General features: G+C 37.1%; 1 protein-coding gene and 1 pseudogene across 14 annotated transcripts in view; one reads left to right on the top strand and one right to left on the bottom strand.

The window, feature by feature from the left end:
* Positions 1-19,538, top strand: part of Ralgapa1 (Ral GTPase activating protein catalytic subunit alpha 1) — a 220,128-nt gene that overhangs the window by 96,391 nt on the left and 104,199 nt on the right. For 7 of the 14 annotated variants that reach the window (XM_028869729.2, XM_028869733.2, XM_028869732.2 and 4 more), the window contains 4 exons: positions 10,472-12,007; positions 13,736-13,860; positions 15,193-15,409; positions 16,309-16,485. In XM_028869729.2, the coding sequence (XP_028725562.1) occupies positions 10,472-12,007; positions 13,736-13,860; positions 15,193-15,409; positions 16,309-16,485 (2,055 nt within the window). The remainder of the gene's footprint in view (positions 1-10,471; positions 12,008-13,735; positions 13,861-15,192; positions 15,410-16,308; positions 16,486-19,538) is intronic. The other 7 variants (XM_028869738.2, XM_028869735.2, XM_028869741.2 and 4 more) reach the window with 1 other exon arrangement.
* Positions 2,540-2,798, bottom strand: LOC114693383 (annotated as a pseudogene).

Raw genomic sequence — 19,538 nt, 5'->3', positions numbered from 1 at the left:
CTCAGAGATCCGTCTGTCTCTGACTCTTGAGTGCTGGGATTAAAGGCATGTGCCATCACTGCCCAGCCAGATAACAGACTTTTAATGTTTTTTTGTTTTAGTTAACAATATGGTAAATCTTTATTATTTCCTCCCTGTCTTCCGTATTTATGGAACTAATATAATCACTGGAGAAAACATATAATCTAATAGTTACTCTGGGGTTTTATATTAAATATAACACTATGTAGAATTTAAAGGATGTTCTCAAATCATTTTAAGCAATTCCATATTGCCCCAATTCCAAGGGACTTAAAAACCTCAGCTTTCCCATTGGATTAGATCTTTATCAATACCAGGATGGCATGATCTTTTATTAAGACAGTTACTATTTAATAAAATGCATGGGTTCATTTCAGTGAGTTTTGAAAATTAACCATACACCATCACCCAAATCAAATACGGAACATTTCCATTGTCCTAAAATTTCCCTAGTCTATGCCAGTAACCACTCATTCTCTACCTCCACATGCAGAAACCGCTTTTAACTTAATCACCTCACTTAGTATTGCCTTTAAGTTATGTTGCTTACACATAAAATTATACATAGCTTGTCTTTTGGACAGAAGCAAACAAGTATAGATATTGTGCAAAATGTGATTGTTCAGTGAGCTTACCTGGGCATCATGAGGTACCATCCTGGTAGTTTGTTTAGGTGTTTCTGACACTGCTGTTCTGAAGAGGTACTGGTGTTTTTGGTTTTGTATGTGTATGTGTAGGTTTTTTCTTTTCTTTTTCCTTTCAAAGTGTATCTTTAGTTCAGTGGACTGAAAGATCTGTGAAGGAAGATACATCTGTGCTAATGATATTTTCAGTGCCTCTGCCATCTGTATTCCATTAAGATCAACTTCTCTTCTAAATTATCAGGGTTCCAATAATTGAGAATTACTTATATGTAAATGCAGAAATATGTCTAAATAAGTCTTATGTTTGATACTCCATAAAGAGTTATAAATGACAAAATGTATTTAAATTTCTCAAAATGAAACAATAAAACATTCAGTTATTGGATATATGCATTTTCTAGATGGCATCTGTAAGAATTACTTCTGGACAGTATTCTGATATGTTGTTACTTCTGGATAATATTCTGATATGTTGTTACTTCTGACAGTAGTCTGATATGTTGTTACTTCTGATAGTATTCTGATGTGTTGTTACTTCTGGATAGTATTCTTGTTTTGAGTCAGTGTTTTACTTTGTAGCTCAAACTAATCTAAAACTGCCTAGTTTAAGCTGGCCTGCAACAGTGATCCTCTCACCTCAGCCTCCTAAATTCTGGGAAAACAGGCACAAGCCACCATGCTCAGCCTCGTAGTATAATATATTTGGGAAATATTCAAGTATTATTTTGAACCCATAATATAATGAATTAGAGATAGTTCATAATTAAATTGGTATTTGATTTTGCAATTAAATGACAAAAGTAAAATAGGAAATTTTTGGCCTTAATCCAAACCTCGGATGACCATAAGATTTTTTGTTTGTTTGTTTGGTTGGTTGGTTTTTTAAGACAGGGTTTTTCTATGTAGCTCTGGCTGTTCTAGAAATCACTCTATAGACCAGGCTGGCCTTGAACTCATAGATCAATTATGTTTGCCTTGGGGAATGCCGGGATTTAAGATGTGAGCCACCATGCCCAGCTGCTCCATAAATATTTGATGAATAAATCAGTAAAATTTAAGGCTACCAGTGCAAAACTTTAGGACAGTTGGATGGTATATATGTGGAATAATACCCACTTTAATGGAGGAAAGAAAGTGGTATTTATTTCTGTTAAATATGGCCCTTAGTTCTGAATAACTGAATGAATAAATATTTTGCCCTTGGCTGTAAATATTGGCTATAAAAACATATTTTGCCTTTTTGTTGCTCCATCCAAATACTCTATCTCTCTATGCAAACAGCACAGATTTTTGTCTGCATATCTCACTATAATTTATTTCTTCAAATTAGCAAACAAAGTTTGTGATAACTGAATTAGATACAGTTAAAGAGAACCTTCTAGTTTATTGTAAACAGATAAATTCTTTTGTTTCAGGCTTTTAAAAGCACATTTACTTAAAACATGTAATACAAACAATCTTCACTTATTTAGAAAGATTAAAATTAATTTTGGCCACTAATTCTTAAATTTTTGGTTGGATCAGATAGTCTCCTGTTTTAAAAACTGTCAAAGTTTCTTTTTGTTTTTTAGAATCTTTGGGACTTTAGAAAATTTCTTGTCAGAAACTTTAATATTTTGACAAATAATTCTCATAAGTGCTAATTTAAAAAAACAAGAATATTTTTAAAACAAGAAGTGCTTGATTTGTAGGGAAAACTCTAGGACTCCACCACTTATTTATGAACAACAGAGAAATAGGGATGGGGAAATGAAAGAACAGAGAAATCTATACTGTAGTAGTCAGGATATGTTGGGACCAAATTTCTGCTTTCTAATTGAGAATGTATTCTTAGTCTGTAACAAAATGCTAGAGTAAAGTAGCAGGCTCCCTGTTTAGTAGACACCTCCTGTCTGCTGCTGGAACACACAAGTATATCTTCTTCCTCCCTTCCCAACTCTGCAGGTGTGTCCATTACACTGATTGGTTACCCATCAAACCAGAATCTCTTCTGCCATTCACAGTAGGCTTTCATTGGTTCACTAAGAGGTGTTTGCTTCCTAAAGTGTACCACAGAACCATCTGTCTGCCACTTTCAACTTAGTATGGTCACTGTTCTGTCTTGACTCCTTCATTGGGTTTCTCATCGGCCATAATGAGTGCTGGTATCTCTCAGCTACTGTCCCACAGAAGAGGCACCAGGTCCACACTGAAGGAGCACATGACAGCACCAGAAGCAGCTTCTTTTAAAAGCTAAAAGAAAATCAAAGTGTTTCTTCCCTACCCCTAATTCTCACCCCCGTTGAGACAATCTCATCTAGTGAAGACTGGACTTGAACTCAGTATGCAGTCAAGGATGACCTTGAATAACTAATCTCCCTGCCTCTGCCTCCCAAGTACTGGGCCCAGGCTACATTGTTCCTTTCAAAATATTTCAAGTATTGCCTTAAATAGCATGAGATGTTTCTATTTCCCAATTCTTGCTTTATTATAAACAAGTCATAAAGATTACCTTTTAAAAAGACCTTTAAATATTTATAGATGATAATATTTAAAAGATTTTCCAAGTGCTGTGAATTTTTTGCCTTCATTTTCTTCATTTGAGATAAAATGCCTTCTATGATAAACTTAACTGTTTAGATAATATTGGCATACTAGTCACTGGAACAAAACATTTTATATCTCACTTTCAAAGTGATGTTTATATGTCTTGTTTTTGGAGTAGTCTTCCTCTAGCTCATGCCGGCCTCCAACTCATAGCAATCCTGTTTTAGCTTCCTGAGTGTTGGGATTAGAGGCATGAGCTCCATGTGCTGGATGTCATTTTAGACTGTGGGGATTACCTCCGAAAGAACATTTTAAAAACACAGTTCTCCAAAACCATTTTGTTCATGAGATACGTGGCCACCAGTGTTGTATGAAAATGCACCTACACAATGTCAAAGCATGGTTAAAGTCACTTTCAATTAGAGATCTGTTTTCTCTTAGGACTCACAAGAGGCAAGGCACACAGCACTTTAGTGTTAACAGCAAACCTTCCTTTCCCTGAAAACTGACTTAGATAAAGTTACCATGTGCAAGCTGACACACTCAGCGGTTAGAGCACTATGATATAATGAGATGCAAAAAGGAAATGGATGAAGATTCATAGCGTCTGCTGACATATTGAGGGACTCCCAGAAGTCTGTAAACAAATAGAAACTGCAGAATCCAGTATATTTCAAGTTTATTTCAGCGTAAACACTTTCTCTTAACATTTTGACAGTTTATAGAATAGCATGAAGGTCCATAGAACACAAATTTAGAAGACACTGAACTAACTTTTTTGTTTGTTTGTTTTTCGAGACAGGATTTCTCTGTGTAGCTTTGGCGCCTTTCCTGGAACTCACTCTATAGCCCTAGGCTGGCCTCAAACTCACAGAGATCTGCCTGGCTCTGCCTCCTGAGTGCTGGGATTAAAGGCGTACGCCAACACCGCCCGGCTACAACTAACTTTTAAATTAAAAAAAAAAAAAAAAAAACTGAAATCTGATGATTATATCAGTTTATATTGTAGGAATCTGAGTTATTGTTTGATTTTTTGCATTTGTGACACATGGAAGCCAATTGACGGCATGGAGTTTGTTTTGTCGGGGTAGGTGGAGGAGAGAGAAGAGATAGCTGTATGGTGCAGATATGTAAATTAGTGCTAAGTTATAAGCAAATCATGGCTTGAATCTTCAACCATTCCAGTTGGTTAGTTATTTATGTTTCCTATAAGATTTGAGTGAATTTTACTTTAGAATAATTTGATGTATAAACAAACCATTGATGGGTAGTCAAGTCATAAATAAGCCAGCTGTAGTGATGTGGGCCCTCATCCTAGCACCAGTGACACTGAGGCAGGAGTAGAAGATTGAGAGCACAAAAGATGAGGTCTATACAACTGAAATAGGAAAAAAAAAAAAAATCAAAGCAAAACAAAAGATGATGTCTTAAAAAAAAAGAATTCAGAGAGAATCAGTTAGAAAAGTGGACTGCATAAACTGGGTGTGGTGGCACATGTCCTTAACTGCAGCATTTGGGAAATTGAGGCAGGAAGTTGTGAGTATGAGGCTAGCCTGGGCTACTTACCAAGCTCTGTTTCAAGCATACAAACAAACTGATTACCACAACAAAACTCCACAAAAGAATAAAAGGAGTAGATAAAGAAAAGCAATGTGTTTCATGGTTTTCTGTATTTCTTCCCGTGTTTATAACCATAAATGAGCACATAATAAAGATTTCCTGTGTATATCTTTGAGATCAGGAATTGAAGGTCTGTAACAGCTTTATCAAACAAAAATAGTGATACTCTTATAAACAATCACTCTGACTTTTGGTTAAAGTAGCAGTTTATCAGAAAAATGTCCACACAAAGGAGGCAATCCCTGTCATAGTGGTATGATTGAAATCCTAGCACTCTAGAGGCTGAGGCCAGCCCGAGCTACTTAGCAAGACCTTGTCTTGATAAAAATAAAAAGGTGGAGAAGAAAAATATTTTCCTAATAGTTTTTAAATTAAAATTAATTACATTATGATATTCTTGAATAGCTTGGGGGCGGGGGTTAAATTAAACTTCTTTTAACTCTCCCCACACCTTTGAGTTTTTAAAAACATACTAAAATTGTTTAAAATGACCTGTCAGTTCTTGAAGTACCATTTTTACCAGCCGTTTTGTCTTCTCCATTATTTTTAGAGGGCCATTCTAGCTAAATAGTTGTGAATGCTGTGGTGCCGTGTCTTAGAACTTCATATATAGTTATAGACTCAATTATTGACTACCCTAGAAGAGTTTTCTTAGGCTAGGGACCAAGTGAAAGTCATTAACATAAGACTTGGCTTTAGTAGTTGAAAAAAAAGTATTTTCTTGGGCCCTTAGCTCAGATTTTGATACAGTATATGTTGGGGCTTGCATGAACTCCAAATACAACTTTTTAGTAATTTTGGCATCTGAGGAAGCACAGTCTCTCTGGCCTCTCTCCCAGCATCTGTTGAGAATTACTGCACTAGACTTCACTTGAATGCATTTGACGGTGAACTTAGCAGACTTTCTGGTTTGTTTTGCTTTTGAGACAAGGTTTTTTGTTTGTTTGTTTTGAGACAGGTTTCTCTGTGTAGCCATGGCTATCCTGGAACTTGTATTGTAAACCAGGCTGGCCTCAGACTCAGAGATTCATCTCTCTCTGCCTTCCCAGTGCTGGGTTTAAAGATGTACCCCCCACCACCACCAGGCTCGAGACAGGGATTTTCTATGTAGCCCAACCTGGTCTTGAGCTGAGAGCTTTGTGTCTCCACCTCCACCACTATGACTAGCAGTGTTATTTTCCTCTTAAGCAGTTTCTTAAGCAGATTTGTTTATAGTGTTATAATGCCAAAAACAATGCCTTCATGAAAGAAGGGTATTAAAAAATTTAACAATAGGAGCAATTTATTATTTATAATTCTATTTTCTGGCAGAAGAAAGATGCCCCCCCCCTTTTTTTCTAAATTTTGCCAAGTAAGAATGAAACTTTTCCATCTCTAATTAAATAAGTATGTTCCTCTTTATGTAATGAAGATACTTCTTTTTTCCTGTCATCAATATGTAATAGCATATCCATCTTTGGTATCTCTTTGCACCTATAATATGATGGTTATAGCATAATTCCAAATTATATATTTGGTTTTTGGTCCTGAACTCACTTGTTGAGTAGAGGATAACTTTGAACTCCCGTTCTTCCTGTATCTGCTTATGAAATACTGGTATTATAGGTGTGTGTGGTCACACGCAGCCTCCAAAACTCTCTTTTTTATTGAATTATCATCTTAATATTTTCAAAGTAAAATTGGATGGTAACTTAAAAGGACAGTTGGTAGGTGCCAGCATAGTGACTCCTCCCTGTATTCCCAGCAGGCAGGAGTTGAGACAGCTTGTGAATTTGAGGACCACTTGGGCTACATAGTGAGTTAGTCTACGCCAGCCTGGCCTAGAGAGTTAAGAGCCTGTTTCAAAAAAAGAAAAAAGAAAAGAAAAGAAGGCAGTTCATACATAACATGCTCATAAACAAAACACTATAGTATAACATAAAACTAAAGGAACATGTACATGCACCTGCACACACAAACATGAACATGCATACATGAACATGGACACACATAAACATAAAACATGTATGTGTGAATATTACAGTCTTGAAAGAGTAGAAGATAGTTCAGTGGCTTAACTTTTTATCTAACCTTGATTGATTGTTTTGGTTTTTTTATTCATGTATTTATTTTACATCCTGGCCACAGGATTGATTGGTTTTTAAGTCTTCATATGATTCAGTAATGTAACACTGCTTTGTTCACTGAGACATCCCATCTCTTAAAAAGATACATAGGTGTGCTACATCTGTGTAAAACATTCTGCCATGAAGGTACATTGATATCATTGTCAAAAGAGGCAAAAAGTGATACATTATCTTATAATTATTAGTAAGAAGCTTGAGTTTCATAATGGCATTGATTTCTGTATAAACTAACATAAATCATTTTAAGTTCAAGGGCCATAAAATACCAATATTTGTGCTTTACTAAGAAAATAATTTAACTTCATTAAAGGAATTTGGAGATTTCTGCTTTTTAGAAATCTAGTTGAATGTTAATATTTCTAATTTAAGAGGTTCTATTCTTGAGGAATTATTTTTACCAAGAAGGAACAGCTTTAAAAAAAAAAAAACTTTCATGTATTTGTTGTGCATTTGTGTGTGGGCTTGTGCACATGAGTGCCGGTAGCCAAACAAGCCAGAGAAGGCACCAGATCTCTTGGAGCTAGAGTAGGAGGCTGCTGTGTGCTACTGTGGGCTGCTGTGGGCTGTCCACTCTGGGTGCTGGGACCTACGCTCAGATCTCTAGAGGAGCAGTATTTGCATCTCAGCATCCAGCTGTCTGTCCAGCCCAGTGAGCAGCATTTTCATGTAATCAATGCTTTCCTTCTTCTGTATTGTATCCATTCTGTATGATAAATGCTCTGAAAAGCAATGAAGATAATTGAATGAACAGCATAAAAATCTTCAAGAAACCTAAATTCTGTTGGAAGGGTTTTTTTCCTTATATGCTACAAGCTAACAGTAATACTTTAATGCACAATTTACCTTTAAAACTAGCAAAATAACCTTTCTTTGAAATATAATATTCAGAAAAATATACACTTTTAATACAGAAAATAATTTTCAATGCTTTAATGCTAAACATTACCAAGGAAACCTAGGCAAATAAGACTTGTCAGGCCTATAAAATTATAGGTTTCCATGAAGCATTGATTCAGTAGTCAAGAATATTTTTTTTCATTTATTTAATATAGCAGAAAGACCACCATTTAGATCTCTCATGGACTCTGAAATTACACTGAATAAGAATTTGCCTTTTGTAAACAAGGAAGCTGCCCTCATGCCCTCACCTTCTAAAGGATGTAAATTAAATCTCAGTTACTTTGTGTTCCTGGAAAAATGATAGCTTCACTCTGATCTAAATGTTTAGTTAGAATGCTTCAGTGATAGTTCTGTTACTTCTGTTTTGTGAGATAGGGCCTCACTTTTGTAGCATAGGCTAGCTTTTTTTTTTTTTTTTTTTTTTTTTGGTTTTTCGAGACAGGGTTTCTCTGTGTAGCTTTTGCGCCTTTCCTGGAACTTGCTTTGGAGACCAGGCTGGCCTCGAACTCACAGAGATCCACCTGCCTCTGCCTCCCAAGTGCTGGGATTAAAGGCGTGTGCCACCACTGCCCGGCTCATGGCTAGCTTTGAATAAAGCTCTTCAGCCCTCTGCCTCCCAAGTGCTAGGTTATATCCCTGTGCCAGCCACCATGCCAGGCTTAGTTCTGTTTACTTTTAGCATTTGCATTACAAGTGTAATAAATAGCAATTATAATCTCTTAAAATTCTGATTTTATTTTGCTGGCAGATACATTTTTTTTTTATTTCTAGGTAACCTAAAGACTTTATTTTTAATTAATTATTATTATTATTTGGTTTATTGAGACAGAGTTTCTCTGTGTAACAGTACTGGCTGTCCTGGAACTCGCTCTGTAGACCAGGCTGACTTCAAACTCACAGATCTGCCTGCCTCTGCCTCTGCCTCCCAAGTGCTGGGATTAATGAATTGCACTACTATGCCTGGCAAGACTTTATAATGAGTTCATAGGCATTGTGTTAACTTCCACAATTAACAATTACACTTTGAAAAATTATATGTAGTATTTGATTTTGTGATTTGTGGTTTCATAAATATTTTTGAGGACTTAAATATACTTAGCACTTTTAAGATTGTAAAAATAATGTAATGACATTAAGCCTTTTTTTGAAACTGCATTATAAACTTGAGAAAAGAAAATTAATTCCTCTGGATTTCAACTTCCTCATCTATAGGAGAATTAATTAGGTAATCTCTGAATCTCTATTTTGACTTCAGAACCTGTACTTCATTTTTATTATTTATTTATTCCTATTGTATGTGCATTGGTGTTTTGCCCACACACATGTCTGTGTGAGGGTGTCAGATCCCCTGGAACTGGAGTTAACAGTTGTGAACTGCCATGTGTGTGCTTGGAACTGAACCTGGGTCTTCCGGAAGAGTAGCTAGTGCTTTTAACTGCTGAGCCTTCTCTCCAGCCCCCAGAATTTGTACTTCTTTAAAAAGAGATGCAAGAAGCCATGGTTTCTAGAGTTTGGTGATGTCTTAGAGTTTCTATTGCTGTGATAAACACCATGACCAAAGGCAGTGTAGGAAGGAAGGGGGTAATTTCAGTTTACAGCTTGTAGTCCATCATTCAGGGAAGTCAGGGCAGGAACTCAAGGCAGGGCCTAGATATAGGTATTGATGCAGAGGCCATGGAGGAGTGATACTTAGTAACTTGCTCCTCTTGGCTTGCTCAGCCTGCCTTTTTATGGTACCCAGGACCACCTGCCCAGGGCTGGCATCACCCACAGTGATCTGGGCCTTCCCACATCAGTCATTAATCAAGAAAATGCACCACAAGCTTGCTCATAGGCCAGTCTGGTGGGGCATTTTCTCAGCTAAGGTTTCTTCTTTCCAAATGACTAGCTTGTGTCAAGTTAGCATAAAACTACCCAGCACAGTGGTTGCTTATGAGAAGGGCCACTCATAGGTAGATAAGATTTCTCTATAGCAGATTTAAATATTTTTATCTAAAACAAAGAATAATTTTTTGATGTACTGATCTTATTTTGTTTTTTACTGATTATATTGGATAGTAAAAAATAGAATTTAAAATTATAGTAAATAAAGTAAAACAGAAGAAAACATACAGTGTCCTGACAAAGAGAACTTTAAGGAACAGAGGGGAGATTTCCTTACTATAATATGTGGTCAATTGGATAGCAACAGTTGAGGAAAGACAATGTCTTCTTCCTGCCCAATGGGGCAGAATTTCTAAAAGTCTACATGAAACACCTAAATCAGCTCTGTGTGTTACGATCTCTTCCCCCCTGCTTACAGTGCGAATAGGGAGACTAACCAGTCTGAACTGCTTGGTGTATTGGCACAGCTCTATCCTAAACTGCACTTCCGAGGGTTGGTTTCATCACCTCACTCTTCATGTGCATGTTAACATCTTAAGTGCATTCCGGTCGCTTTCTAATTCATTGACACCACATGCCTTGGGCCCATCATATTTTTAAAAAGTCAGCTTTATATTTTTAATTGGTTTTCTTTAGTTGAACTTACAAAAAAATCAGAATTTTTTTATCGGGAAGCATATGCTTGGGTTGTGGGTGAAACAGCTTTGTATTTCTATAATTTCTACTACGTATAATTTTTGTTTTTTACAGATATTGACGATGCTCAAATCCTTCCCCGTTCAACCAGAGTCAGACATTTTTCACAAAGTGAAGACACTGGAAATGAAGTTTTTGGAGCTTTGAATGAGGAACAGCCATTGCCTCGAAGTAGCAGCACGTCTGACATCTTGGAACCATTCACTGTTGAGCGAGCCAAAGGTGCAGTTCCTGTCGTTGACAGTTCATCCCGCCATGCTCCGAGCTTGCAGAGTTCCACAGAGGCTTCTTCAATAACTAGATCCACTGAAAGCCACATCACTGATTCTCATAGTAGAGAGTCTTCTCTGGAAGTTGGTGATAGCATATATGACCATCTCTGTCATTTAATAGGTCCAGTAGAACTTGCAGATGCAGCTTTTGAACAAATCCAGTACATTGACCTTGAAGGAGACGATGATCTTCTTTCTTCCCTGAAAGAATACTTTAAGGAAAACCAGGAAAATCATAGTAAAAATGAGCTAGGTAAAGATACAGCTTCTCAGAAGGTGATTATTGCAGTAACTAGAGATGAAATACCATCTTTAGATAAATTAGAATACATAGGCCAGGAAATAACATCAGAAAATCTCATGTCTGTTGTTGGGACTCCTGAAAATACAGCATTTCAAAAAGAACCAAGCCCAGCTGTCTTCACGAGTACTCTTGCATCTAACCAGTCAGTTAGTTTCTTGAGAACACAAACTGCTGAAAAATCTAAGCAACTCAATCTTGATGACCAGCCCTCGGATCCTAGTTCAGATAGCCCTTGTGATAAAGAAAAAAAGAAACATCTGTATAGACAAACAGCCACAGAAGTAGATGCCTGTGTAGATATGACACTAGGTGAAAAGCTTAAGAGTATACAAGTTAATGAAAAAATCACCCCATATATAATGCATGCCAAGAAAACTGCACTAAAAGCACCAGTAACCCGCAGAATGCCTCATGTTTCCAACACTAGCAAGCTTTCTCCAACCAAGAGGAGCTTGTCTGAAACAGTAACGCATAGGGCAAAAATCATGAAAATTGCTGCTAAGAAACGCAATAGTGTTCATGTTACTTTTAGACCGTCTACTGAGTCTGTCCAGTTCTATAACCCTCTGGAAAACAAAGAGGCTCCATGGAAGATGAGACTACGGAAGCTCAGTGCCTTTAGCAGTAGTAGCAATAGCAGTGCCAGCACCACACAGACCAGCTCAACTAGTGGTATAGACCTTGTCAAACCTGGTGTGTACAGACCTCTCGATACCATGGGGGCAGCATCAGGTAGCAGACCAGTCAAGGAATCCACAGAGATTCCCACCACCACATCACAGAAAGAAGGAACTGCAAGTAACCAGATAGGGAGCCGCAGTACTCTTAGGTCATCAAGTCACGAGGCAGGACTACAGCAGGGCTCCCTGGGTGGCGTTTATAAAACTGTTGTACATGCTCTTTCGAAGCCGAAGGCAAATGTTTCCCCACAGAGGCAGAACAGAATGCCAGCAGAGGCTCCACTGAGGGATCTGTACAGTCATGTAATGGGCTATTTTGGAAGGAAAGCTGCAGGTGAGCACTAACAGTGTGCAGAGCGCAAAAGGAGAAAGACAGCACCAGTTTGGCTTAATGCAACTGAAGCAAGCTCTAAGCAATCAAAAAGCTTTGGGATGGTCACTGCTTTCTCTCTGTTTGGTTATGCATGCGCCTTTCCCCAGCTGTATTTTTCCCAGCATACAATATTTATTTAAATTACTAATTTCCCTTATGAGGCATTTAGTTAAACCTCTTTGCTGCTGAACAATAAAATAGAAAGGGAAGATGCAGGAACAAATTTAATGACCTTTCAGAGGTCAAGTATTTTTCTGAGTGTGTCCCGTGAGTCTTGAAGTTTACTGAGGAGTTGGCTGTACCTCTCTTGCCCTACTACTTTATGTCTAAACGGGCATTAGCTCTAGCTAATTGAATTCTCTTTTTCTTACTGCTAACTTAGTTGGTTTTGTATTTTTTTTCCTTGGTAGAAGATTACTTTGACATCTAACATAACAGAAATCTAAGTCCTAAAACCAGCACCAACATTATACTTAACTATCGTTGAAGAGGAAATCCTTTCTTTAATCTCAAAGAAGATTTAATCAGTTTCCGTTCAAGGCATTTCTGAAAAAAAAAATTGCTGTAGGCCTTTAGTCTTTCATTCTTGTATATAGAATGTATCTTTGAAAGATTGAAATATTTATTGTGAAATTTTAAATGTGCATGAAGGTTTCATAATAGCTAATCATTATTTCAATGTGGAACCTAAACGTGCAGATTAGAAAAAGGAAGCAAGACTGTAGTAACTACTTTATCTTGTTTCAAAATTAAACAACTTTACAGATACAGAAACTTAACTTTCAGCAGTAAGGTAGGTTTTGTTTTCATTTGTTTTAACATGGTTTTGTTAGCATGATTAACAACGCTGTGTAATGCATCTTGCATTGAGCCATTAATGCCACATGAGGGCAGTATATTACAGCTTAGCAAAGCCTGGCCAGTAATATAAAGACAATGGTATTGCACAGTCTAAAACTCTTCATGGTTCAGTAGGAATCTAAGTAGCGCTGGTCTTTGTTCTACAGAGAAACAAACTTTCCAACAGTATGATAGTGAGATAATTATCTTCTTTTCCACCAGTTAGTTTTCCAAGTGAAAATAATCTTGTTACTATAAAGTCATATTATAGTGTTAATGTTAAATCAAGTAACTATTTTGGTTTGATTTTTTCTTGACTCTTGTGAGAATTTAACCTTTTTTCTTCAAGCACTGAAGTTAGATTTTAGGCTAAATCTAAAAAACAGTATACCAAATCATGAAATTTTAATTTGTATCCAAACCTAAATGTGTTTGTGTCTCACTGAGATTTGCAAAAATTGAAAGGATATATTCTTGCAGTTATTCTCTGGGAAAAGAGGGAGAATGTCAATTATTACAGCCCTGTAGCAGCATAGAGTAGGAAGAAAGAAAAAATATACCAGTTTCTTTATAGGCAATATTAACCTGACCTCAACTAGTGCTTACCTCTAGCTTTCTTGCTGTTTAAGGTCATACTGAAGATTGACTAACATCTGCTTAGTTAAATAAAGTAAATACAATTTACTAATTCTTAAAAATTAAATCCAAAAGGAGGGAAATTATTCATAAGTGCATGTTTGGCAAATAATGGATATGGCAGAGGTACTTTATTTTGGATTATTTTGTTTCAAATTTAGAAGATACAGTTAAGTTGTTGCTTACTATATGTAGTTATTTATTTGCTTCTAGTAAATAAAGAGGACACGAGCCCCAAACTGCCTCCTCTTACTAGTGATACTGGCAGCAGCAGTGCTAATGTTCCTGATCTGATGGATGAGTTCATAGCAGAGCGCCTTCGCAGTGGGAACGCCTCGGTGAGCTTGCTTTTTCTCTCATTTATTTGGCTTGAGACAAAGATAGAAAACTAAAAGATAGGTATAATGTGTATGTGGAAGTTTTTCTTCAAAACTTAATTTTACTGGAATGTAACCCTTCTTTATGAAGTAATTAAAATATTTTACCATGATTGCATTTATTTTATCTGTGTATATATGTGGGTGCATGTATGCCATAGCATGCACATGAGTGTCTGAGGAAGCTTAGGAGAGGTAGTTCTCACTTTTGCCTATTCATCAGTGTTCACAGTAAGCACCTTCATCACTGACTTGCCAGCCCTTACAACTTTTTAAAACTGGACTTAGGGGTATAAAGTTCTACCCAGCTGCTCAGGAAGCTGAGGCAGGAGGATAGCTAGTTCAAGACATTACCTGGGGTACAATGTAAGTTCAAAGCCAGCCTGTGTAACTTAGTGTGACCCAGTCTTATCAAAAGTGAAAGGAAAGCTGGCTCGACCTCAGTGATTGAGTGCTTGCCTAACATTTACAAATCTTTAGGTCAAATCCCCAGAGAGGTGGGGTGGCGCGGAATATGTGTGTTGTGTTTTAAACTAAAGGTTTTAAATTATATTTTTTCAAATTATATTTTTTATTAAAAGACATAAAACAATGAAACTTGTAGCTCTTACTACAGACACACTGGACTATTAGCAGTTGTAAGCCACTTCCTTCCTAGTTCCTTACGCTCTTGTGAGGCTGGTATCACCTGCTAACTGTCAGTAGGAAAGAACAACAGGAGTCACTTAGCCCGGTTCTATAGTTTTGATAGCGTAAATATTGCTTAAACAATTCAGATCACTCTAGAGTCGATGTTAAAATTTACCATTTATCTTAAATGTTAAATACCAGAATGAAAATAACAGCTAATGTATCTCTAGTTCTCAGTTACAGAATTGCTTTTAAAAACTGTCATATTCCACTTGGGTTTTAATTTGTCCATGACTGTTACCTTTCCTTTTATTTGAATTTTTTCTTTGAGTGAGTGAGAATTCTTTTAGAATCATGTTTTTACATACTCTGTTTGCTTCTTTGTTCAACTGTGAACTTTATTTTTCTTCTCTGTAAAGCCTTAGACTCAGCACCATCTCACCTGATAGTTGGCTCTTTGCTTTAAGTAGAACTACAGTAGCTTAGGCATCAGGTACACGTCATTACATGCTATTTAGAATGTTCAATAAGTATGTTTCTCCTGTCCAACTGAGGTCTTAAAATCAGCATTCACACTAGTTATTATTTTGAAAAACTAAAGGTTTCGGATTCTTAATTAAAAATTTAAAAAATATTTTAATTGTAAAATGTTTCTTGTTTTAGACTATGACAAGAAGGGGAAGTAGTCCAGGCAGCCTTGAAATTCCGAAAGACCTCCCTGATATTCTAAACAAACAGAATCAGATGCGTCCTGTTGATGACCCAGGTGTACCCTCAGAGTGGACATCTCCTGCCAGCGCAGGGAGCAGTGATCTTATGAGCTCGGATAGTCATTCAGATTCTTTCAGTGCGTTCCAGTGTGATGGACGAAAATTTGACAGCAAGTATCTTTTACTGTTTGAGGCTCTGTTTTCTGTCAGTTGTTTGTTGATTTGTGGATTGCATAGCTCTTACTTTGCTCTCTGTTGTTACCCTATATGTTGATTTCACAAGTTCTGAAGTAAAGGTTGAGGGAATCATCTTAGGTTGAGACCATTTTATTTTACAAAAAAGGGGGGCAGGGGGCATTTTGAGAAACCCAAACCACTGTCCCTCATAAGATAAATTACATATTAAAGACAGAAGATGTGAAAAGAAAAATGATTTAGAACAGTGTTAATATTAAAATAAAGGGCCAGCATGGTTACGAAATGCTGTTATTTAATGTACTCATATTTGATGTCTGTTGTCCAGTTCTGTTCTACCGAGACCCTTCCTTGAATATTCCTCTATGTTAAATATCAGCAATTATTATCTGGTACCATATGTCACTACATCATTATGCTGCTGAAATTCTCTCTACACGTAGCATTCAGAGAATAAAGTAAAAAACTTTGGGAATCAAGTTTGTGAAGAGCTAGGAGGTACATTGGAGTAGTGTATGTTTCCATCTGTAATAGCTTGATTGCATACTGAGCTCAAACAGGTGGTGGTGGTGGTGGTGTGTGTGTGTGTGAGAGAGAGAGAGGGGGGGGGGAAGAGAGACTGAGACAGAGAGACAGATTTATAAAATACTTAAAGAGTAGTAAGTGTATTACCAGCTATCAGAAACTACATAAGCATGTCATTTTAAAATAATCATTGTTAATAGTAAGGTGTTAGAATCCTAAAATGTTTCTGGTTGAGAGCCTCAAAGTTTTACTGCTGCTTACACTTGCCAGAATACTGCAAGGAGTAGACTGGGGGACTGGACTATTTGAGTAGTGTGTTGCCAAAGTACAGCATTTCTTCTTCCTGCAGACTTTGGCTTCGGGACTGACATAGGGATCCCGTCTTCTGCGGATGTGGATTCAGGTTCTGGCCATCTTCAGAGCACCGAGGAGCAGGAAGTGGCTAGCCTAACAACACTTCATTTAGATTCAGAAACAAGCAGCCTTAATCAGCAAGCCTTCTCTGCTGAAGTTGCAACCGTTACTGGTAAAGTAACTCACGGGAATGTTACTTAATCTTGGCGTAAACTTCCAAAGAATGGTTAAGTTTCTACAGCTTGTATGACCTACTGCTATTTCAATGGAGTTTTTTGTTTGTTTTGTTTTCATTTAATTTTTATTTTATTTTAACAGAGGAGAAAACAAAACAAAATAAAAACCCAAAGTAGTTTCTTGACATGAAGTACATATACGTAAGCATTAGTGGACCCGATGTATATGCACCAGACTAGAAGAGGTTATTAAATAAACAATCTAGAAGAGGAAAAAAGTACTTCACTATATATTTTTCATTTTTTTGGTTTTTCGAGACAGGGTTTCTCTGTGTAGTTTTGGTGCCTGCCCTAGATCTCATTCTGTAGACCAGGCTGACCTCGAACTCACAGAGATCCACCTGGCACTGCCTCCCAAGTGCTGGGATTAAAGGTGTGTGCCACTGCCGCTCAGTTCAGATACTTTTTAAATGTGACCAAACTCAACTTTAGTATAACAAGTGGAGTCCTTATTTTTTTTAATATAAATGTTACTGCAGGGTTAGTGTAGAGATTAAAATGATCTTGAAGGTTCTATTGTGTGATCTAAACTTACTCTCTTCCAGCTGTACTCTGATGCACCCCACTCAGTGCTTAGCCATTCCAGTTAATAATCATGAGGTAGTCGCTGATGATTCTAAGCATCCTGATCTCTTTAAAAACAGAAATACTCTCCCATGCAAGTTTGATTCTAATTCTACTTTACCTAAAACATTAGTAAAACTGCTATGTTTCAAAGGTTATTACAATGTGGAAGAAAATGTTACCACTCTTTTTTCTTATGTCTCTGTATTCATCAAAACTAAAGCTCCAAGAGCTAGGGAGATGATTCAGTGGGTAAAGTACTAGCCAAGCAAGCACGTGGATCTGAGTTCTGATGCCAGAACCCTTGAAAAAGCCGGACATAGCAATGCATTCTTTCTGCCCCAGCTTTGGGGGTGCTCAGACAGGGGGTTCCAGGAGCTTGCTGGCCAGCCAGTCTACTCCAAAAAATAAGGTCCAGGTTGAATGACAGGTGCTGTCTCAAAAGTTGGATAGCAATAGAAAATGATGACATCCTAATATCAACAATCAGGCCTCTCTATGCTCCCACATGTACCTATGTGGATGAGTGCACCCACACACACAGGTATATACACACACAAAAGTAAGTGAATAAGTAAATAGTTCAAACAAAAAAAATCTAAAAGTTAAAACTTAAGTATGAAAAATTGGTTTTACGTTTGTTTATGTGGTCTTTTTTTTGTAGCTAAACTTCTAAGAATTTGTAATATGCATGCAACTTATGTGCTGCATTGAATGACCCATTCTGTTACCCTATTGGGAGGTTTTATTAGTAATACTAACCTTAATGTCTGACATTATCAGTAGTGCAGAGGTGTTTAAAAACAGCTGTTTTTTTATTCACAAACATAAAATTCAGGAGTGAGTATAACTTCATATACTCAATATACAAAACTTTGCAACATAATATTTTCTGATGGTCAAGTTTGCATGCATTATCACACACTGGTAACTGTGTTTTATCAGAGGAATGTTACTTCTCCTGGAATCTTCCCTTCTGATTAATACAGAAGTTTTCAGATACTACAAGAAATCTAGAGGGAAAGATTAAGAGATATGAAGTTTAATACATATAATTATTATAAGCGCTATGCATATTGGGGATATGAGTATCAGTAGAAAAATGTTGGGTTTATTTTGCTTTAAAAAACTCTTTTAACAGTGAAAAACCTTTACATCGGCCATTATAGAATCTTGTTATAAAATTAAAGATAATATTGATCCTCTGGTAGTTCATCTCAGTATAAACTGATTTTAAAATCTTAGGTCTTAAGAATGAATTTAGGATATCAAGATGACTCATTGGGAAAAGGCTCTTGCCGCCACTCCTAACAGCCTGAGTTGGTCCCAGAGATTTACATAGTGGAAGAAGAGAGGCAACTCCTGCAAGTTGTCCTCCAACCCCAATTACAATTACTGGGTCTAGATATTTCTGAGCTAGAAAGAAATTGAAGATGAGAAAATGAACTATGTATATAGCTCCTGTTTAGTACCAGTGGACTCTGTTCTGTAGCTCCCGTTGGCTATCCTGTCTGGCACTTAGGCTGCACAGTGCTTAAACTAGCAAGGTCACTTGCTGTGTGTCATGCACTGTGGTAGACATTGGCAATCAGTGATATGTGACCAGTAACAAGCCTGTGTTTAAGGAGTTTGTATTCTGCTGGGGGATATTTCAAACTGAACAGGCATGTTAAAGTCAGTATGATAGTGGTATAATGTGAAGAATATATATATATATTTATAACAGGGAGTTACACTTGGTAAGGTCAGGAGTAGGCATCAGTAGGAAACAATGTCTAAGCCAAGAATTTAATCAGGATTCTGTGCAAAGAAAAGAAAACATGGAAAAGGTCTAGACTGTGATGATTTTAATAAATAGAGTTCATTTGGCTAGAATACAAAAATTATAGGCAGACTATAGAGTAATAAGAGCATTATAAGGACGCCTGAACACTAGGAAATTAATTGGAGGGTTTGCAAGAGAAATGAGAAGACTTGGAGGATGTTTGTTTGTTTGCTTTTGAGACAGGGTCTCAGGTTGTAGCCCAGGTTGACCTTAAGTTCATGGTCATCCTGCCTTAGCCATCCAAGTGCCAGGATGACAGGCATGTGCCACCATATCTATTGATTTGCAAGATTTTTGTTCAGTTGGTTGGTGGTTCTGTATGGCAGTTTTTGTGGGGAGGGGTGTAATTCTTTCACATGTATTTGTTTATGTTGTAAAGGTATACATGCATGTGTGAGCTTCGTACATATAAGGTAGAGGGTGATTTCCCAGAGTAAGTTGTCTCCCTCTACCACATAGATTCTGGGGATTTCAGGTGGTCAGACTTGTTAAAAGCTAGTGTCTTTAACTGACTGACCATCTTGCTGGCCTTGTTTGTGTGTGTTTTAAAGACAGACTGTCATTAAGCCCAGGCTGGCCTCCTCCTGAACCTGTAGCTGA

The sequence above is a fragment of the Peromyscus leucopus genome, chromosome 14 (assembly GCF_004664715.2).
Source record: "Peromyscus leucopus breed LL Stock chromosome 14, UCI_PerLeu_2.1, whole genome shotgun sequence".
Taxonomy (NCBI): domain Eukaryota; kingdom Metazoa; phylum Chordata; class Mammalia; order Rodentia; family Cricetidae; genus Peromyscus; species Peromyscus leucopus.
Note: the sequence above shows the minus strand (reverse complement) of the source record. Positions and strands in the feature narration are given on the sequence as shown.